This window comes from Oncorhynchus mykiss, chromosome 8 (assembly GCF_057628025.1).
Source record: "Oncorhynchus mykiss isolate SJ-2025 chromosome 8, ASM5762802v1, whole genome shotgun sequence".
Classification (NCBI taxonomy): domain Eukaryota; kingdom Metazoa; phylum Chordata; class Actinopteri; order Salmoniformes; family Salmonidae; genus Oncorhynchus; species Oncorhynchus mykiss.
The window spans coordinates 7393151-7416930 of NC_143029.1; the positions used below are offsets into that span (position 1 = coordinate 7393151).

At 42.9% G+C, this 23780-nt stretch overlaps 1 protein-coding gene across 1 annotated transcript in view; it reads right to left on the reverse strand.

Annotated features, from left to right (window-relative positions):
* The window catches only part of LOC110529169 (regulator of G protein signaling 6), a 127116-nt gene extending 107279 nt beyond the window's left edge, over positions 1-19837 (reverse strand). Inside the window, exons 1-2 of the mRNA XM_090242467.1 lie at positions 19535-19837; positions 12247-12586 (exon numbers count right to left, since the gene is read on the reverse strand). Coding sequence (XP_090098593.1) covers positions 12247-12330 — 84 coding nt within the window. The 5' untranslated portion in view covers positions 12331-12586; positions 19535-19837. The remainder of the gene's footprint in view (positions 1-12246; positions 12587-19534) is intronic.
* Positions 19838-23780: the final 3943 nt, after the last annotated feature.

Consider the following 23780-nt stretch of genomic DNA (forward strand, 5'->3'; position numbering starts at 1 on the left):
GAAACACCAATGCAATGCCATCAATCTCTCTTTCATGTTCCCTGAATGGTCTATGATTCTGTCAAACAGGGCACTCTTTTAGTTTTTGGTATCCTAGGCTACCTGGCTAAAGTTCTTACTCTAACTAGCCTAACTTCCTTTCATGGGCAACGATGCGCCAGGCCGACTAGTTCACATTAGGCTAACGTTACTACATCTAGCTACATATTTAACTTCCATTCTCTCAGGCCAGGGGACAATGTACACATTTACAGTTGGATTAGAATCATTAGTAAGGATGTGATTGATGTGAAGCCAAACCCAAACTGGCTTCCCTTTACACGTTTGTTTTTGGTGTGCCAGGAACATTCACAGCTGAGCTCACTTAGTTTGGCTCAATGCTGATGATCTATTATTTTATCCCTTTTTTTTTATCAAGGGAGGCCAAACGCTCGCTGGCTTCCCTTGCATTCAATGCTACGGGCGGCAACAATGTCAGACTCATTTTTTTGACCAGATAGAACCAGATACTTGGTCTACACATACTAAAACAGAGGAACGCTGTTTTTCGTACGTTCAGATGCTTTCTCCGGTGAGATACATTCAGCCTCTTGCGAATTTGAAGGACGTTTATGAAACACAGAGAGACAAAATGGCTACACATCACTGCTCATTATTGAACATCATTTTTGCCTGACAAGGTTTGGATATTCTGTCACGAATCTCGACGAAGATGGTGCCTCTTCCTGTTCGGGCCGGCGCTCGGCGGTCGTCATCGCCGGCCTATTAGCTGCCATCGATTCCCTTTCCGTTTGTTTCTGTTTGTCGGGTTTAATTGGGTACACCTGTTTTGAGTTAGTGTTTGTTTGTGGGCTATTTAAGTGCACTAGGCCCGCTGGGTATTTGTGCGGGCTTGTTCTCTGTTATTTTGGTGTTGGTGTATAAGTGTTATCTCATTATTTTTCGGACAGTTTTAGTCCTGTGTATTTTGGACGGGTTGTTTCATACGTGTTGGCATGTCCATGTCTCCGCTGTCGTTGGAATAAATAGATTCACGTGTGATATTACCGTTTGACTCCTCCACCGCACCATTTATAGAAGTCGTAACATATTCGTTCATCATAGTCCATCACACCTCAACAAACTGGTTAATATAGAATACAGAAGTATACTTTTCTTTCTTCAAACATACATACAATATCAAAATTACCCACCGTCTGTTAAAAACAGAGCCATGTGGCAAGACAGGAAGTGCAAGGAGATGACAACCAGACTTCCAATGAGTTCAATCACTCCATTTTCTCTATTCTGGTTATCCTCAGAAAATATACTTACATTTCGAGGAAGATACACTGCTCAAAAAAAATAAAGGGAACACTAAAATAACACATCCTAGATCTGAATGAATGAAATATTCTTATTGAATACTTTTTTTCTTTACATAGTTGAATGTGCTGACAACAAAATCACACAAAAATGTTCAATGGAAATCAAATTTATCAACCCATGGAGGTCTGGATTTGGAGTCACACTCAAAATTAAAGTGGAAAACCACACTACAGGCTGATCCAACTTTGATGTAATGTCCTTAAAACAAGTCAAAATGAGGCTCAGTAGTGTGTGTGGCCTCCACGTGCCTGTATGACCTCCCTACAATGCCTGGGCATGCTCCTGATGAGGTGGCGGATGGTCTCCTGAGGGATCTCCTCCCAGACCTGGACTAAAGCATCCGCCAACTCCTGGACAGTCTGTGGTGCAACGTGGCGTTGGTGGATGGAGCGAGACATGATGTCCCAGATGTGCTCAATTGGATTCAGGTCTGGGGAACGGGCGGGCCAGTCCATAGCATCAATGCCTTCCTCTTGCAGGAACTGCTGACACACTCCAGCCACATAAGGTCTAGCATTGTCTTGCATTAGGAGGAACCCAGGGCCAACCACACCAGCATATGGTCTCACAAGGGGTCTCAGGATCTCATCTCGGTACCTATTGGCAGTCAGGCTACCTCTGGCGAGCACATGGAGGGCTGTGTGACCCCCCAAAGAAATGCCACCCCACAGCATGACTGACCCACCGCCAAATCGGTCATGCTGGAGGATGTTGCAGGCAGCAGAACGTTCTCCACGGCGTCTCCAGACTGTCACGTCTGTCACATGTGCTCAGTGTGAACCTGCTTTCATCTGTGATGAGCACAGGGCGCCAGTGGTGAATTTGCCAATCTTGGTGTTCTCTGGCAAATGCCAAACGTCCTTCACGGTGTTGGGCTGTAAGCACAACCCCCACCTGTGGACGTTGTTCCCTCATACCACCCTTATGGAGTCTGTTTCTGACTGTTTGAGCAGACACATGCACATTTGTGGCCTGCTGGAGGTAATTTTGCAGGGCTCTGGCAGTGCTCCTCCTGCTCCTCCTTGCACAAAGGCGAAGGTAGCGGTCCTGCAGCTGGGTTGTTGCCCTCCTACGGCCTCCTCCACGTCTCCTGGTGTACTGGCCTGTCTCCTGGTAGCACCTCCATGCTCTGGACACTACGCTGACAGACACAGCAAGCCTTCTTGCCACATCTCGCATTGATGTGCCATCCTGGATGAGCTGCACTACCTGAGCCACTTGTGTGGGTTGTAGACTCCGTCTCATGCTACCACTAGAGTGAAAGCACCGCCAGCATTCAAAAGTGACCAAAACATCAACCAGGAAGCATAGGAACTGAGAAGTGGTCTGTGGTCCCCACCTGCAGAACCACTCCTTTCATTGGGGGTGTCTTGCTGATTGCCTATAATTTCCACCTGTTGTCTATTCCATTTGCACAACAGCATGTGACATTTATTGTCAATCAGTGTTGCTTCCTAAGTGGACAGTTTGATTTCACAGTGTGATTGACTTGGAGTTACATTGTGTTGTTGAAGTGTTCCCTTTATTTTTTTGAGCAGTGTATTAATTTGGGTTCATTCTTAATTTTGTTGGTAAAAATGAAATTAACAAATCATTGAAATTACTTGCATATATGTTGGTCGTGTTGTTGTCAATTTCAATTCACCCCAGAATCATTCCTGTTGAGTGTGTAAAATTCCAATAAAATTCCAAATCAATGTACCATCTTACTGCCTCAGAAGTCAGAGGTTCAATTCCCGCTTCCACCTGTCCCACTTTCACTCCTTGTCTATCTGCTGTTTCTAATCTGTCTAAAGAAAGCATTTTCTGTTTTAAAGTATTTTCGGTGTACCAGAACATTGGGTTTAATAATGAAACACCTTCCAAACACCAGATCTCAGGCTAGATGCACTACTTTTCATGGTTTCATTACACAATCATGCTGTTAAGATCATTTCTATTTTTACACAGTGTAGACAGAGACTGAAGCTCTGAGAGAAACTGCTGGGAGACATAGTGGTGGTTGGTTCTATTAAACTCTGGCGTGCAGAATCCTTCCCTGTCCAAATGGCATCCGTTTCCCATTGATCTGATCTTCATCTTGGTCAATATAATAGACAAAGACAGTCTGCTAAAACTAATAACGCACAAACAATTATACGTTTTCATGTCTTTATTGAACACATCGTGTAAACATTCACAGTGGAGGGTGGGAGAAGTATGTGAATCCTTGGATTTAATAAATGGTTGACCCTCCTTTGGCAGCAATAACCTCAACCAAACGTTTTCTGTAGTTGTGGACCAGATCTGCACAACGGTCAGGAGGAATTTTGGACCATTCCTCTTTACAAAACTGTTTCAGTTCAGTTCTTTGGATGTCTGGTGTGAACTGCTCTCGAGGTCCTGCCACAGCATCTCAATCGGGTTGAGGTTAGGACTCTGACTGGGCCACTCCAGAAGGCATATTTTGTTCTGTTGAAGCCAGTGTGTTGTTGATTTACTTCTGTGTTTTGGGTCGTTGTCCTGTTGCGTCACCCAACTTTTGTTGAGCTTCAATTGGAGGACAGATAGCCTTACATTCTCCTGCAAAATGTCTTGATAAACTTGTGAATTCATTTTTCCGTCGATGATAGCAAGCTGTCCAGGCACTGAGGTAGCAAAGCAGCCCCACACCATGATGCTCCCTCCACCATACTTTACAGTTGGCATGAGGATTTGATGTTGGTGTGGTCAAGTGTCAGTGTGCGGCGGTTAGGTCGGAGTCAGGCGCAGGACACATAACTGAGTAAAATACGTACTTTACTCGAAAAAGAAACAAGGGAAAACACACCAGCTCACAGAAGTCTTTAACACTAAACAAAGAACAAACACGCACAAAACCATGCAGAGCATTCTGCGCTGAGCTCTTGCAGTCATCTTTGCAGGACGGCCACTCCTAAGGAGAGTAGCAACAGTGCTGAACTTTATAGACAATTTGTATTTACCGTGGACTGATGAACATCAATGCTTTTAGAGATACTTTTGTAACCCTTTCTTAATCTTAGGTCTTCTGAGATCTATTTTGTTCGAGACTTGGTTCACATCAGGCAATGCTTCTTGTGAATAACAAACTCAAATTTTGTGAGTGTTTTTTATTAGGGCAGGGCAGCTCTAACCAACATCTCCAATCTCACCTCATTGATTGGACTCCAGGTTAGCTGACTCCTGACTCCAATTAGCTTTTGGAGAAGTCATTAGCCTCGGGGTTCACATACTTTTTCCAACCTACACTGTAAATGTATTCAATATAAAAACACAATAATGTGAGTGTTATTAGTTTAAGCAGACTGTGTTTGTCTGTTGTTATGACCAATTTATGCAGAAATCCAGGTAATTCTGAAGGGTTCACATACCTTTTGTGTGTTGTGGTTAAGTGTGTGTTAAAGATTGTGTGTTATAAGTGTGTGTTAAAGGTTGTGTGTTATATGTGTGTGTGTGTGTGTGTGAGAGAGAGAGCGAGCTAAGTGGATGGAGATACATTACAGTTTCACACATGATTAGTTTTCTATTGCATCAGAGACAGAGAAACCCCCCTGGTCTGCAGATAAGCCCACACGCCTCATGGGTTTTCAGAGAGTTTCACCCTGGCAGGTGGCCACTGGTAGATGTAAAAGGTCATAGGTCATCTCTGGTGACACCATAGGAGTTCTAATATCTTCTCCTAAACACTTTAGATTCTGTTCACCGTCTCACAGTCCTTTGTTGACCTAGGGTGTGTGTGTGTGTGTGCACATGTCCAACTCAAAATAGTTACCAATACACACACACACCACCGTCAGAGAGTCAGAGTGTCTCTCCCTCAGCCCAATGATCAAATTAAATCAACGTTTATTTGTCACGTGCGCCGAATACAACAGGTGTAGTAGACCTTACAGTGAAATGCTGAATATAACAGGTGTAGTAGACCTTACAGTGAAATGCTGAATACAACAGGTGTAGTAGACCTTACAGTGAAATGCTGAATACAACAGGTGTAGTAGACCTTACAGTGAAATGCTGAATACAACAGGTGTAGTAGACCTTACAGTGAAATGCTGAATACAACAGGTGTAGTAGACCTTACAGTGAAATGCTGAATACAACGGGTGTAGTAGACCTCACAGTGAAATGCTGAATACAACAGGTGTAGTAGACCTTACAGTGAAATGCTGAATACAACAGGTGTAGTAGACCTTACAGTGAAATGCTGAATACAACAGGTGTAGTAGACCTCACAGTGAAATGCTGAATACAACAGGCTCTAACCAATGGTGCGGGGAAAAAAAGGTATGTGTGTGTGTGTGTGTGTGTGTGTGTGTGTGTGTGTGTGTGTGTGTGTGTGTGTGTGTGTGTAGGTAAGTAAAGCAATAAAACAACAGTAAAAAGACATTTGAAAAAAAGAGTAGCAAGGTTATATACAGACACCTGTTAGTCAGGCTGATTGAGGTAGTATGTACATGTAGGTATCGTTAAAGTGACTAAGCATATATGATAAAAAGAGAGTGAGCAAAGTAAGCAGTGAAAGCTTGGAGAGGAAATACCTTCACAGAGATAAATAAATAGGACAACGCTCAGCCACGTCTCAGCGCTCAGCCGCGTCTCAGCGCTCAGCCACGTCTCACTGCTCAGCCACGTCTCAACGCTCAGCCACGTCTCAACGCTCAGCCACGCTAACAGTCTTTCCTTTCTTCCTGTTCTCCTCCAACCAGGTCTCACAGTCTCACGTCAGAATTAGACGTTCATCCATGTTTCTCAAAATGTCAAATTTAGAGGTTTTTGCAAACTCCACTTTGAAGGTTAGGTTTAAGTTTAGGCATTAACTACGAAATCGTATGGTTTGGCATTAACTCAGAATGGTTAAGGTAAGGGTTAACAATCACAAAAACTACTTTCTGTCGTCAGATTCAAACTTGCAACCTTTGCTCACGCCCGTCCACCATCCCCGTCCGTGGACGGGCGTGAGCAAAGGTTGCAAGTTTGAATCCGTCGACAGAAAGTAGTTTTTGCAATTGTTAACCCTTACCTTAACCATTCTGAGTTAAGGCCAAACCCTAGCAAAGCCGAAACCTACTGGAAGCTAACAGTGCTCACTGTTGCCCCTAGTGGCTGGTTTCATCTCCCGACGTCCTCATGGTGGACGTTGAATAACGACTTGTATCAGGGGTGACCTTCCTGCTCTCCTCTTTCCCTCTTTTCTATTTTCATGTCCTCTTTTTCTCCTCTCTCTTCTCCCCCCTATTACTCTTCACCTCTTTCAGTCATTATCTACTCTCTACCCCCCCATATTTCAAAAATTCTGTGTCTCTCAGAAGCGAAGGTAAGATTTGGTTCAAGCACTAACTCACACACACAAACACACAATAATATTGACGAATATACTGATACTGTGAATGAGTTTATAAGAAAGTGTATAGGAAATGTTGTTCCCACTGTGACTATTAAAACCTACCCAAACCAGGAACCGTGGATAGTTGGCAGCATTCACGCAAAACTGAAAGCGTGAACCACCGCATTTAACAATGGCAAGGTGACTGGGAATATGGCAGAATACAAACAGTGTAGTTATTCCCTCCGTAAGGCAATCAAACAGGCAAAAAGTCAGTACGGAGACAAAGTGGAGTCGCAATTCAACGGCTCATGTGGCTACAAACAATCATAGACTACAAAAGGAAAACCAGCCACGTCGCGGACACCGATGTTTTGCTTCCAGACAAGCTAAACATCTTCTTCGCCCGCTTTGAGGATGACACAGTGACACCGATGCGGCACGCTACCAAGGACTGTGGGCTCTCCTTCTCCGTGGCTGAAGTGAGTAAGACATTTAAGCGTGTTAACCCTCGCAAGGCTGCCAGCCCAGACGGCATCCCGAGCAGCGTCCTCAGAGCAGGAGCAGGCCAGCTGGCTGGTGTGTTATGGACATATTCAATCTCACCCTATCCTAGTCTGCTGTCCCCACATGCTTCAATATGGCCACCATTGTTCCTGTAACCAAGAAAGCTAAAGTAACTGAGCTAAATGACTATCGGCCCGTTGCACTCACTGCTGTCATCATGAAGTGCTTTGAGAGACTAATCAAGGATCAAATCAACTCCACACTACCTGTCACCCGAGACCCACTTCAATATGCTTACCGCCCCAATAGATCCACAGACAATACAATCGTCATCACACTGCCCTATCCCATCTGGACAAGACAAATACCTACAGTGGGGAGAACAAGTATTTGATACACTGCCAATTTTGCAGGTTTTCCTACTACAAAGCATGTAGAGGTCTTGCTTGTGCTACAGGATTTTAATCAATGACGGCGTAGTGTGTTACTAATGGTTTTCTTTGAGACTGTGGTCCCAGCTCTCTTCAGGTCATTGACCAGGTCCTGCCGTGTAGTTCTGGGCAGATCCCTCACCTTCCTGATGATCATTGATGCCCCACGAGGTGAGATCTTGCATGGAGCCCCAGACCGAGCGTGATTGACCGTCATCATCTGGGGCAGCAGGGTAGCCTAGTGGTTAGAATGTTGGACTAGTAACCGAAAGGTTGCAAGTTCATATCCCCGAGCTGACAAGGTACAAATCTGTCATTCTGCCCCTGAACAGGCAGTTAACCCACTGTTCCTAGGCCGTCATTGAAAATAAGAATTTGTTCGTAACTGACTTCCCTAAATAAAGGTAAAATCAAAATCTTGAACTTTTTCCATTTTCTAATAATTGCGCCAACAGTTGTTGCCTTCTCACCAAGCTGCTTGCCTATTGTCCTGTAGCCCATCCCAGCCCTGTGCCGGTCCACATTTTTATCCCTGATGTCCTTACACAGCTCTCTGGTCTTGGCAATTGTGGAGAGGTTGGAGTCTGTTTGATTGAGTGTGTGGACAGGTGTCTTTTATACAGGTAATGAGTTCAAACAGGTGCAGTTAATACAGGTAATGAGTGGAGAACAGGAGGGCTTCTTAAAGAAAAACTAACAGGTCTGTGAAAGACAGAATTCTTACTGGTTGGTAGGTGATCAAATACTTGTGTCATGCAATAAAATGCTAATTAATTACTTAAAAATTATACAATGTGATTTTCTGGATTTTTGTTTTAGATTCCGTCACTCACAGTTGAAGGGTACCTATCATGCTTTGTAAGTAGGAAAACCTGCAAAATCGGCAGTGTATCAAATACTTGTTCACCCCACTGTATGTAAGATGTTCATTGAATATAGCTCAGCATCCAGCACCATAGTACCCTCCAAATTCGTCATCAAGCTCGAGACCCTGGATCTAAACCGCGCCCTGCGCACCTGGACTTTCTGACCGGCCGCTCCCAGGTGGTGAAGACAGGAAACAACATCTCCACTTCGCTGATCCTCAACACAGGGGCCCCACAAGGGTGCATGCTCAGCTCCCTCCTGTACTCCCTGTTCACCCATAACTGTGTGGCCAAGCACTCCTCCAACTCAATTATCAAGTTTTGCAGACAACACAACAGTAGTAGGCTTGATTACCAAAAATGACGAGACCGCCTACAGGGAGGAGGTGAAGGCTCTGGGAGTGTGGTGCCAGGAAAATAATCTCTCACTCAACATCAATTAAACAAAGGAGATGATCGTGGAATTCAGGAAACATTAAGGGGAGCACTCCCCTATCCACATCGACGGGACCGCAGTGGAGAAGGAGGAAAACTTCAAGTTCCTCGGCGTACACATCACTGACAAACTGAAATGGTCCACCCACATAGACAGTGTGGAGAAGAAGGTGCAACAGCACCTCTTAAATCTCAGGAGACTAAATAAATTTGGCTTGGCACCTAAAACCCTCACAAACGTTTATAGATGCACAATTGAGAGCATCCTGACAGGCTGTATCACCGCTTGGTATGACAACTGCACTGCCCGCAACCACAGAGCTCTCCAGAGGGTGGTGCTGTCTCCCCAACACATCACTGGAGGCAAACTACCTGCCCTCCTGTAAGGGTGTTTAACTGGCGGCAAAGAAGTCAGACACAGGAGAGAAATAACTGTGTTTCCAACGGCTCAGTTTATTTACAAAACCCAACGGAAACATAAAAATAAAAATCAATGGGTAACATAACCGGACGCATACCAGTACAGACGTACACTTACAATAAACAATCACCGACAAGGACATGAATGGAGACAGAGGGTTCAATACACAACATGTAATTGATGGGATTGGAACCAGGTGTGATGGAAGACAAGACAAAACCAATGGAAAATAAAAAATGGATCAGCGATGGCTAGAAGGTCGGTGACGTCGACCGCCGAACGCCGCCTGAACAAGGAGAGGGAACAACTTCGGCGGAAGTCGTGGCACCTCCAGGACAATTTCAGCACCCGATGTCACAGGAAGGCCAAAATGATAATCAAGGACAACAACCACCCGAGACACTGCCTGTTCACCCCGCTATCATCCAGAAAGAAAGGTCAGTACAGGTGCATCAAAGCAAGAGACTGAAAAACAGCTTCCATCTCAAGGCCATCAGACTGTTAAATAGCCATCACCAGCACATTAGAGGCTGCTGCCTATATACATAGACTGAAAATCACTGGCCACTTTAATAAATGGACCACTAGTCACTAACAATGTTTACATATCTTGCATTACCCATCTCATTTGTGTATACTATTCTACTGTATCAGTCTATGCCTCTCTGACATTTCTCATACATATATTTATATATTCTTGATTCCTTTACTTAGATGAGTGTGTATTGGGTATATGTTGTGAAATTGTTAGATTGTTACTTGTTAGATATTACTGCACTGTACGAAACTAGAAGCACAAGCATTTCGCTACACCCACAATAACATCTGCTAAACACGTGTATGTGACCAATACAATTTGATTTGATTTGACACACACACATCCAGGTTCCGAGTTTTAATCTTTGGGGTTACAGCAGCACCTGTTTGTTTCTGGACATACAGTTGTTAAATGGGATCTTTATATTTACCATCTGGATCTTGTTTTCATAATAGTGACATCGGACCTTCTTGCTGAGTACCTGACGGACTACCATTTGTATAATAAAACATGCTAATGATGGCTCTCTGAGTACATAGAAAAAGGTTTGATGTACAGTTGAAGTTGGAAGGTTACATACACTTACGTTGGAGTCATTAAAACTAGCTTTTCAACCACTCCACAAATTTCTTGTCAACAAACTATAGTTTTGGCAAGTCGGTTAGGACATCTACTTTGTGCATGACACAAGTAATTTCTCCAACAATTGTTTACAGACAGATTATTTCACTGTATCACAATTCCAGTGGATCAGAAGTTTACATACAGTAAGTTCATGGTGCCTTTAAACAGCTTGGAAAATTCCAGAAAATGATGTCATGGCTTTAGAAGTTTCTGATAGGCTAATTGACATAATTTGAGTCAATTGGAGGTGTACCTGTGGATGTATTTCAAGGCCTACCTTCAAACTCAGTGCCTCTTTGCTTGACATCATGGGAAAATCAAAAGAAATCAGCCAAGACCTCAGATTTTTTTTGTAGACCTTCACAAGTCTGGTTCATCCTTGGGAGTACTTTCAAAATGCCTGAAGGTACCACGTTCATCTGTACAAACAATAGTATGCAGGTATAAACACCATGGGACCACGCAGCTGTCATACTGCTCAGGAAGGAGATGCGTTCTGTCTCCTAGAGATGAATATACTTTGGTTCGAAAAGTGCAATTCAATCCCAAAAGAACAGCAAAGGACCTTGTGAAGATGCTGTAGAAAACAGGTACAAAAGTATCTATATCCACAGTAAAACGAGTCCTATATCGACATAACCTGAAAGGCCGCTCAGCATGGAAGAAGCCACTGCTCCAAAACCACCATAAAAAAGCCAGACTACGGTTTGCAACTGCACATGGGGACAAAGATTGTACATTATCGAGAAATGTCCTCTGGTCTGATGAAACAATAAATAGAACTGTTTGGCCATAATGACCATTGTTATGTTTTGGAGGAAAAAAGGGGATGCTTGCAAGCTTAAGAACACCATCCCAACTGTGAAGCACGGGGGTGGCAGCAACATGTTGTGGGGGTGGCAGCAACATGTTGTGGGGGTGCTTTGCTGCTGGAGTGCCTGGTGCACTTCACAAACTAGTTGGTATCATGAGGCAGGAAAATTATGTGGATATAATGAAGCAACATCTCAAGACATCAGTCAGGAAGTTAAAGCTTGGTCGCAAATGGGTCTTCCAAATGGACAATGACCCCAAGCATACTTCCGAAATTGTGGCAAAATGGCTTAAGGACAACAAAGTCAAGGTATTGGAGTGGCCATCACAAAGCCCTGACCTCAATCCTATAGAAAATGTGTGGGCAGAACTGAGAAAGTGTATGCAAGCAAGGAGGCCTACAAACCTGACTCGGTTACACCAGCTCTGTCAGGAGGAATGGGCCAAATCTCCCCCAACTTATTGTGGGAAGCTTGTGGAAGGCTACCCAAAACGTTTGACCCAAGTTAAACAATTTAAAGGCAATGCTACCAAATACACTCAATTTGTATGTAAACTTCTGACCCACTGGGAATGTGATGAAAGAAATACAAGCTGAAATGAATCATTCTCTCTACTATTATTCTGACATTTCACATTCTTAAAATAAAGTGGTGATCCTAACTGACCTAAGACAGGGATTTTTTACTAGGATTAACTGTCAGTAATTGAGAAAAACTGAGTTTGAGTGTATTTGGCTAAGATGTATGTAAACATCCCACTTCAACTGTAGCGCAGCAAGGAACTTGTTAAGGACCTAAAGGAAGCCAGAGCATTCCTACCTTATAAAAGCCTGTCGTACTCAATGCATGTTTCCACTGCACAACCTTCATACAACCTTCCTACAACACAGTGTTATAAAGGCCAGTGTGTCCTCCTACCTTTCTGTAGACGATGACGTTGGGAGAGTCCTGATCAGGGTCTGCTGTCCCCACTCCACTCTGGTCCTTGCTGGACTGGTTCATACTGTAGACAATGATGAGCTCTGTCTCCTCTCCCTCTCCTTCGTTCTCTTTCTTCTCAGTCTTTCTCCTCTGTTTTCTGTCTCCTGTCCCTCTCCGTCTTTCTCCTTTGTTTTCTGTCTCCTCTCCCTCTCCGTCTTTCTCCTTTGTTTTCTGTCTCCTCTCCCTCTCCTTCGTTCTCTTTCTTCTCAGTCTTTCTCCTTTGTTTTCTGTCTCCTCTCCCTCTCCTTCGTTCTCTTTCTTCTTCTGTCGCTGGAGGCTGTGAAAAGAATACATTCAATTCATAGCTGTCTCTAGTCTTCTCTTTCACTCCCTCTACTCTCTTTCTCTAGTGAATAGAGATGATATGGTATAGCTCTAGTGAATAGTGATGATACGGTATAACTTTAGTGAATAGTGATGATACGGTATAACTCTAGTGGTGATACGGTATAACTCTAGTGAATAGTGATGATACGGTAAAACTCTAGTGAATAGTGATGATACGGTATAGCTCTAGTGAATAGTGGTGATACGGTATAACTAGTGAATAGTGATGATACGGTATAACTCTAGTGAATAGTGGTGATACGGTATAACTCTAGTGAATAGTGGTGATACGGTATAGCTCTAGTGAATAGTGATGATACGGTATAACTCTAGTGAATAGTGACGATACGGTATAACTCTAGTGAATAGTGGTGATACGGTATAACTCTAGTGAATAGTGATGATACAGTATAACTAGTGAATAGTGATGATACGGTATAGCTCTAGTGAATAGTGGTGATACGGTATAACTCTAGTGAATAGTGATGATACGGTATAACTCTAGTGAATAGTGGTGATACGGTATAACTCTAGTGAATAGTGGTGATACGGTATAACTCTAGTGAATAGTGATGATACGGTATAACTAGTGAATAGTGATGATACGGTATAACTCGTGAATAGTGGTGATACGGTATAACTCTAGTGAATAGTGGTGATACGGTATAACTAGTGAATAGTGGTGATACGGTATAACTCTAGTGAATAGTGATGATACGGTATAACTAGTGAATAGTGGTGATACGGTATAACTCTAGTGAATAGTGATGATACGGTATAACTCTAGTGAATAGTGATGATACGGTATAACTCTAGTGAATAGTGGTGATACGGTATAACTCTAGTGAATAGTGATGATACGGTATAGCTCTAGTGAATAGTGGTGATACGGTATAACTCTAGTGAATAGTGATGATACGGTATAACTCTAGTGAATAGTGATGATACGGTATAACTAGTGAATAGTGATGATACGGTATAACTCTAGTGAATAGTGATGATACGGTATAACTCTAGTGAATAGTGATGATACGGTATAACTCTAGTGAATAGTGATGATACGGTATAACTAGTGAATAGTGATGATACGGTATAACTCTAGTGAATAGTGATGATACGGTATAACTCTAGTGAATAGTGATGATACGGTATAACTAGTGAATAGTGATGATACGGTATAACTCGTGAATAGTGGTGATACGGTATAACTCTAGTGAATAGTGATGATACGGTATAACTCTAGTGAATAGTGATGATACAGTATAACTCTAGTGAATAGTGATGATACAGTATAACTAGTGAATAGTGATGATACGGTATAACTCTAGTGAATAGTGATGATACGGTATAACTCTAGTGAATAGTGATGATACGGTATAACTAGTGAATAGTGATGATACGGTATAACTCTAGTGAATAGTGATGATACGGTATAACTCTAGTGAATAGTGGTGATACGGTATAACTCTAGTGAATAGTGATGATACGGTATAGCTCTAGTGAATAGTGGTGATACGGTATAACTCTAGTGAATAGTGGTGATACGGTATAACTCTAGTGAATAGTGATGATACGGTATAACTCTAGTGAATAGTGATGATACGGTATAACTCTAGTGAATAGTGATGATACGGTATAACTCTAGTGAATAGTGATGATACGGTATAACTCTAGTGAATAGTGATGATACGGTATAACTCTAGTGAATAGTGGTGATACGGTATAACTCTAGTGAATAGTGGTGATACGGTATAGCTCTAGTGAATAGTGGTGATACGGTATAACTCTAGTGAATAGTGGTGATACGGTATAACTCTAGTGAATAGTGATGATACGGTATAACTCTAGTGAATAGTGATGATACGGTATAACTCTAGTGAATAGTGGTGATACAGCCGATAACAGTTTATTTTACTGTTGGTGCTGTGGGGCTCTCGATGGTCTTGTGTTTTACTCCGTTTTGAATTGAGGTTTTGAGAATACAGTGACACAAAACATTACCTGCGCTTATTTCAATCCCACGTTGGGACAGACCAACGACAGAAAGAGAGTCCAAGTCCAAATGGGCGTTTTCTCTACGGTAACTAAATCTACAAATGGAAAGACATGTCTTCACTTTCAATTCAAGAATGAATTCTACTCAGTTCAGATATCCACCTTTACATCCTCTGCATGGCCATTTATAGTATATAATAATATCATATATAATAATATAATGTATATGGCATTTAGCAGACACCGTTATCCAAAGCGTCATGCGTGGATATTTTTCTTCATGTATGTACGGTCCCAGGAATCAAATCCACTCTCTTGGCATTGCCAGATCCATGCTCTAGCAACTGAGATACAGAGGATCACATTTCTGCACATCCAGTGATCCCAATAGGCCGTTCTGATACGAGCTCCATGTGCCAGGCTGACAAGCACCAACACCATTTACAGGTGACATTATTCCAGCATTCAAAACCCGAAACGTTGCCTGCAGCTCTCTGGAGGATCCGATAGTGCCATTTCCATTCCACCTTCCTTTCCCAGGTGCCCCAGGTGTCCCGCTTCTCCAGCCTGCCGCTGCCGGCTGGCACCTGACGGGCTGACACCTGTCACAATATTGGCGTCTGTGAGCTGTGGCGTGAGCAGAGGAAGAGGTGAGGTGAATACCCAAACAGCCGTTGCTTTGCTCTCACTGTTCACCATACACTCAGAGGTACAAGTTTACCCCTAACCACAGATCTAAGATCAGATTACTTTACCCTGAATCCTAACCTTAACCACGAGGGAGATGTAGCAATATTTGACCATTAGACCTAGAGAAAGCAACGGGTTGACCGATAGACCAGGAGAAAGCAACATGTTGACCGTTAGACCAGGAGAAAGCAACGTGTTGACTGTTAGACCAGGAGAAAGACCAGGATAAAGCAACGTGTTGACTGTTAGACCAAGAGAAAGCAATGTGTTGACTGTCAGACCAGGAGAAAGCAACGTGTTGACCGTTAGACCAGGAGAAAGCAACGTGTTGACCGTTAGACCAGGAGAAAGCAACGTGTTGACCGTTAGACCAGGAGAAAGCAACGCGTTGACTGTTAGACCAAGAGAAAGCAATGTGTTGACTGTTAGACCAGGAGAAAGCAACGTGTTGACTGTTAGACCAGGAGAAAGCAACGTGTTGACCGTTAGACCAGGAGAAAGCAACGTGTTGACTGTTAGACCAAGAGAAAGCAATGTGTTGACTGTTAGACCAGGAGAAAGCAACGTGTTGACTGTTAGACCAGGAGAAAGCAACGTGTTGACTATTAGACCAAGAGAAAGCAACGTGTTGACTGTTAGACCAGGAGAAAGCAACGTGTTGACTGTTAGACCAGGAGAAAGCAACGTGTCGACTATTAGACCAAGAGAAATCAATGTTTTGACTGTTAGACCAGGAGAAAATTGCTCTTTTGGTCCGAGTGCTAACACTAATCTTGAAGTCGCACGCGGGGCTACATGGGCCTACAGGGGGCTACACGGGGCTACATGCATGTGTTCCATAACCTTTCTGTCAGTTATTTTATATTTTTAGTGAGAGAGAGAGAGAGAGACAGAAAGAGAGAGACAGAGAGAGAGACAGAGAGAGACAGAAAGAGAGAGAGAAAGAGAGAGAGAGAAAGACAGAGACAGAGAGACAGAGAGAGAGAGAGAGACAGAGAGACAGAGAGAGAGAGACAGAGAGAGAGAGACAGAGAGAGACAGAGAGAGAGAGACAGAGAGAGAGAGAGAGAGAGAGAGAGAGAGAGAGAGAGAGAGAGAGAGAGAGAGAGACAGAGAGAGAGAGAGAGAGAGAGAGAGAGACAGAGACACACACAGAGAGAGAGAGAGAGAGAGAGAGAGAGAGAGAGAGAGACACAGAGAGAGAGACAGAGAGAGAGAGACAGAGAGAGACAGAGACAGACAGACAGAGAGAGAGAGAGAGAGAGAGAGAGACAGAGAGAGAGAGAGACAGAGAAAGAGAGAGACAGAGAGAGAGAGAGAGAGAGAGACACAGAGAGAGAGACAGAGAGACAGAGAGACAAAGAGACAAAGAGGGACAGAGAGGGACAGAGAGGGACAGAGAGAGACAGAGAGAGACAGAGAGAGAGACAGAAAAAAACCATATTCCACAAACAAACCACAGAGAGAGAGCTTCCCTATTCCTTCCCCTATGGGATGATTAATATTAATGACTGTAGAGGATTCAGAAGCACCAGGACTTCAACAGGATTCAACATGAATACCGAACACATTAGAAAGCAACGGTGAAGACAGTGGTCTGTTACTGTCCTGTAGCTCTGAGATCCCTATACTGTAGCACCTTCTATTCTGTAGACTTCTATACTGTAGCAGCTCATTCTATCCTGTAGCAGCTTCTATACTGTAGAATTCTATACTGTAGCAGCTCCTTCTATTCTGTAGCAGCTTCTATTCCGTAGACTTCTATACTGTAGCAGCTCCATCTATCCTGTAGCAGCTTCTATACTGTAGACTTCTATACAGTAGCAGCTCCTTCTATCCTGTAGCAGCTCCTTCTATCCTGTAGCAGCTCCTTCTATCCTGTAGCAGCTTCTATTCTGTAGACTTCTATTCTGTAGCAGCTCCTTCTATCCTGTAGCAGCTTCTATACCGTAGACTTCTATACTGTAGACTTCTATACAGCAGCAGCTCCTTCTATCATGTAGCAGCTCCTTCTATCCTGTAGCAGCTCCTTCTATCCTGTAGCAGCTCCTTCTATCCTGTAGCAGCTTCTATTCTGTAGACTTCTATACTGTAGCAGCTCCATCTATCCTGTAGCAGCTTCTATACTGTAGACTTCTATACTGTAGCAGCTCCTTCTATCCTGTAGCAGCTTCTATACTGTAGAATTCTATACCGTAGCAGCTCCTTCTATCCTGTAGCAGCTCCTTCTATCCTGTAGCAGCTCCTTCCATCCAGTAGCACACAAGTGTCACGGGACTCGTCTGAAGGTAACCCACACAAACGAATGGAAGTACGGAGATATATATAGATATTAAACCTTCATCTGAAGGTAACCCATACAAACGAATGGAAGTAAATGTTGTGTTACATTTTGTGTTAAATATGTGTCCAAATTAAACTAAAATACTCCCTCAGCTTTCTTAAATCTTCTAGATAATAGGACAGGCACTTCAAAACCTCATATCCTTATTATTTATTTATTTTGGACTGTCTTTTTAGCCATTTATTAATGTGTTATTCAATGCGTTTATGAGCTGTTTTTTCAAATACTTTTTTATAGATATATATTTTTTTATACCTATACCTTTATACCTAAATTCAAAATCAAATATCTTAATGATCCATGGTATGACATTCTTAAAACAATTCCATATGTCAGCTTATTAACCTTGTAAATGTGACGTTTACTATCCTTGTGGGGACCAAACAATTGATTCCCATTCAAAATTCTATTTTCCCTAACCCCTAAGCCTAATTCAAACCCTAACGCAGAGCCTAACCCCTAAACCTAACGCAGAGCCTAACCCCTAAAGCTAATTCAAACCCTAACGCAGAACCTAACCCCTAAACCTAATTCAAGCCCTAATGCAGAACCTAACCCCTTACCCTAATTCAAACCCTAACGCAGAGCCTAATCCCTAAACCTAATTCAAGCCCTAACGCAGAACCTAACCCCTAAACCTAACGCAGAGCCTAACCCCTAAAGCTAATTCAAACCCTAACGCAGAGCCTAACCCCTAAACCTAATTCAAACCCTAACGCAGAACCTAACCCCTAAACCTAATTCAAGCCCTAATGCAGAACCTAACCCCTTACCCTAATTCAAACCCTAACGCAGAGCCTAATCCCTAAACCTAATTCAAGCCCTAACGCAGAACCTAACCCCTAAACCTAACGCAGAGCCTAACCCCTAAACCTAATGCAGAGCCTAACCCCTAAACCTAATTCAAACCCTAACGCAGAACCTAACCCCTAAACCTAACGCAGAGCCTAACCCCTAAACCTAACGCAGAGCCTAACCCCTAAACCTAACGCAGAGCCTAACCCCTAAACCTAACGCAGAGCCTAACCCCTAAAGCTAATTCAAACCCTAACGCAGAGCCTAACCCCTAAACCTAATTCAAACCCTAACGCAGAGCCTAACCCCTAAACCTAACGCAGAGCCTAACCCCTAAACCTAATGCAGAGCCTAACCCCTAAACCTAATTCAAACCCTAACGCGAAACCTAACCCCTAAACCTAACCCCTAAACCTAACCCCTAAACCTAATTCAAACCCTAACGCAGAGCCTAACCCCTAAACCTAATTCAAACCCTAACGCGAAACCTAACCCCTAAACCTAACCCCTAAACCTAACCCCTAAACCTAATGCAGAGCCTAACCCCTAAACCTAATTCAAACCCTAACGCAGAGCCTAACCCCTAAACCTAATTCAAACCCTAACGCAGAGCCTAACCCCTAAACCTAACGCAGAGCCTAACCCCTAAACCTAATGCAGAGCCTAACCCCTTACCCTAATTCAAACCCTAACGCAGAGCCTAACCCCTAAACCTAATTCAAACCCTAACGCGAAACCTAACCCCTAAACCTATAAAAGTGCTTTTCCATGTTTTAGTATCCTTGCGAGAACTTCTGGTCCCCACAAGGACTTCTGGTCCCCACAAGGACTTCTGGTCCCCACAAGGACTTCTGGTCCCCACAAGGACTTCTGGTCCCCACAAGGACTTCTGGTCCCCACAAGGACTTCTGGTCCCCACAAGGACAGTAAAACCAAACCACACACATTAACACCCACTAGTAACATAACTCCCATAGTCACCTGGCAAAACTGCTGTAGTTATTTAATAACCATACATACACATTCTCTCTCTCACATACCCCAGTGACAAAAACTCAATATTGTGTTCATTACCTTAAAGTATCGGCTGGTCCACTCCTGTTGGTTCTCTTCCCCCCTTAGCAACAAGCACACGGCAGGTTCATGATATAATTGGCTTGAGGAGCGAGAGAGAGAGAGTCAGACAAAAGGAGGGATGGGAGGATGGTGAGAACGGGAGAAGAAAAAGAAGACGCGGAACAAACAGCTGCTGTGTAGCGTTTCTCTCTCTCCTCTCTCTCCTCGTTCTGTCTCTAGCTCTGTGCGCTGGGCTGTGGCGTGGGTGGTATCTGTGTTGAGTGGAGCAATCAGGTACGGAGAAAAAGGATTGTCGCGTTTGCTACCGTGTGTGTGTGTGTGTGTATACATATCTGTGTTTGTATCAGAGAGAGAGAGGAAAAGAGAGAGAGAGACAGAGAGCAGGAGAGAGAACCAGAGACAGATAGCAGGAGAGAGAGAGAGAGATAGCAGGAGAGAGAGAGAGAGATAGCAGGAGAGAGAGAGAGAGATAGCAGGAGAGAGAGAGAGAGATAGCAGGAGAGAGAGAGAGAGAGACAGATAGCAGGAGAGAGAGAGAGACAGATAGCAGGAGAAAGAGAGAGAAGAAAAGCTTGAATCCTTAATTGAAACAAACAAAGTGGTCAACTCACCTGTGTTTTGGTATAAAGCTGAGGGATGAGTCTGAAGAAAAGTAACCCCTCTCAAATTCATAGACAGAGCTACAGATACAAGGACTGACTATCCATAATAAAAACAATTGTAGTTTTAACCATGTTTTGAGGTTATAGTGTCTGTTTACATTTAAACAAGCTTACGATTTGGTACGACAGTTGAACTGAGCTCATGATGCATTTCCACATTATTTTCTTCAATATTCAATGGGTAGATTTGCAGATTTCCCCTTTAATACAATATTCAAATATACACTTTTTAAAAAAAATTACAGCTCAGTCTCCACTGCTGAATACCATTACAATAAAATAATACAACATTATAAGATATAAATAATGAGATTGGAAAGCCCAGGCAAAATAAACTGGACCAGATGGGTTTAAATCAGTTTTGTTCAGCAAAGAGCTCATTGGGAAGAAAAAAAAAAACATGAGTTTATTTGTGCATCTCGACTCCATTAAGTCTAAAGTGATTGATGAGTGTGTTGAGGTAAAATTACCATAATGTTCTCTGTCCACAGCAATAATGACAGGACTGGAATGAAAAGGGAATTAAAGGGCTTGTTCATTCCTTTTCCTAATTTGATTTATTTTCTAAATCCTTTGTGGGAATTACATGCTTACGAGTCATACAGACACACACACATGCAAACAAACAGCGAGACAAGAGTCAGACTTTGGCTCCTCGGGTGTGACTTTGGCTCCTCGGGTGTGACTTTGGCTCCTCGGGTGTGTGACTTTGGCTCCTCGGGTGTGTGACTTTGGCTCCTCGGGTGTGTGACTTTGGCTCCTCGGGTGTGTGACTTTGTCTCCTCGGGTGTGACTTTGGCTCCTCGGGTGTGTGACTTTGGCTCCTCGGGTGTGTGACTTTGGCTCCTCGGGTGTGTGACTTTGGCTCCTCGGGTGTGTGACTTTGGCTCCTCGGGTGTGTGACTTTGGCTCCTCGGGTGTGACTTTGGCTCCTCGGGTGTGACTTTGGCTCCTCGGGTGTGTGACTTTGGCTCCTCGGGTGTGTGACTTTGGCTCCTCGGGTGTGTGACTTTGTCTCCTCGGGTGTGACTTTGGCTCCTCGGGTGTGTGACTTTGGCTCCTCGGGTGTGTGACTTTGGCTCCTCGGGTGTGTGACTTTGGCTCCTCGGGTGTGTGACTTTGGCTCCTCGGGTGTGTGACTTTGGCTCCTCGGGTGTGTGACTTTGGCTCCTCGGGTGTGACTTTGGCTCCTCGGGTGTGTGACTTTGGCTCCTCGGGTGTGACTTTGGCTCCTCGGGTGTGACTTTGGCTCCTCGGGTGTGACTTTGGCTCCTCGTGTGTGACTTTGGCTCCTCGGGTGTGTTACTGATGCAAAATTCCACCTTCCCCCGCTTCTCCATCCCTCTATTTACAGTTTGTTTATGCAATCGCTTTGGTGCATTTTTCAGATGTAATACGTGGGAACTCCTTCAAGACGTTTGGAAAAGCATTCCTCATGAAGCTGGTTGAGAGGATCATGTGCAAAGAGTGTGCAAAGCGGTCATCAAGGTAAAGGGGTGGCTACTTTGAAGAATCTCAACTATAAAATATATTTTGAATTAACACTTTTTTTGGTTACTATATGATTCCATATGTGTTATTTCATAGTTTGTCTTCACTATTATTTTACAATGTAGAAAATAGTAAAAAAAAAAATAAAATAAAAAACGTTGAATGAGAGGGTGTGTCCAAACTTTTGACAAGTACTGTATGTGTAAAGTGCGTATGTTATGTGTGTGTGCATTCTTATCTGTTTTCATTAAATCAGAACAGAGTTCCATGAAGTCATAACTCTATGTAGTACTGTGCGCCTCCCATAGTCTGTTCTGGACTTGAGGACTGTGAAGAGACCTCTGGTGGCATGTCTTGTGGGGTACAATATGCATGGGTGTCCGAACTGTGTGCCAGTTGTTTAAACAGACAGCTCGGTGCATTCAACACTACTGCATTCAATACTGCATTCAATACTTCTCAGAAAAACAAGGCAATGTGGGAAAAACAATTCCCTTTTTGTCCTGAATAACAGTTATGTTTGGGGAAAATACAATATAAAAACCTTACTCTCCATATTTTCAAGCATAGCTGCATCATGTTATGGGTATGCTTGTCATTGTTAACGACTGGTGAGTTTCAGGATGAAAATAAATAAATAGAATGGTCGAGGAAAACCTGGTTCATCTTTGCACCAAACAATTCACCTTTTCAGCAGGACAATAACCTAAAACAAAAGGTTAAATATACAGTTTGAAAAGTATTCAGACCCCTTGACTTTTTACACATTTTGTTACGTTACAGCCTTGTTCTAAAATTGATTAAATAAAAAAAAAAAATCCTCATCAAACTACACACAATACCACATAATGATAGTTATGTCGTCCTTTTTACAAGCAAGTTTAGACTGAAAATAGTATCTAATTATGGTAAGAAGTGAAATAAGTATAGATAGTCATAATTGTAACATCTTAGCAGAATATAAGAACAGATGATCCCTCTTTACATGGCTAAAAGAGTCTTAGGTCAGTTAGGATCACCACTTTATTTTAAGAATGTGAAATGTCAGAATAATAGTAGAGAGATTTATTTCAGCTTTCATTTCTTTCATCACATTCCCAGTGGATCAGAAGTTTACATACACTCAATTAGTATTTGGTAGCATTGCCTTTAAACTCTTTAACTTGGGTCAAACGTTTGGGGTAGCCTTCCACAAGCTTCCCACAATAAGTTGGGTGAATTTTGGCCCATTCCTCCTGACAGAGCTGGTGTAACTGAGTCAAGTTTGTAGGCCTCCTTGCTCACACACGCTTTTTCAGTTCTGCCCACAAATGTTCTATATTATATTTGGCTAAGGTGCATGTAAACTTCTGACTACAACTGTAAATACTGTATTTTATACCATCTATTGCACCTTGCCTATGCCACTCAGCCATCGCTCATCCATATACACTGCTCAAAAAAATAAAGGGAACACTTAAACAACACAATGTAACTCCAAGTCAATCACACTGTGAAATCAAACTGTCCACATAGGAAGCAACACTATGTACCATTATAGTTATAACAGTAGTCCTACCATGTACCATTATAGTTAGAACAGTAGTCCTACCATGTACCATTATAGTTGTAACAGTAGTCCTACCATGTACCATTATAGTTAGAACAGTAGTCCTACCATGTACCATTATAGTTATAACAGTAGTCCTATCATGTACCATTATAGTTGAACAGTAGCCCTACCATGTACCATTATAGTTGTAACAGTAGTCCTACCATGTACCATTATAGTTCTAACAGTAGTCCTACCATGTACCATTATAGTTGAACAGTAGTCCTACCATGTACCATTATAGTTCTAACAGTAGTCCTACCATGTACCATTATAGTTCTAACAGTAGTCCTACCATGTACCATTATAGTTCTAACAGTAGTCCTACCATGTACCATTATAGTTAGAACAGTAGTCCTACCATGTACCATTATAGTTATAATAGTAGTCCTACCATGTACCATTATAGTTAGAACAGTAGTCCTACCATGTACCATTATAGTTATAACAGTAGTCCTACCATGTACCATTATAGTTGAACAGTGGTCCTACCATGTAC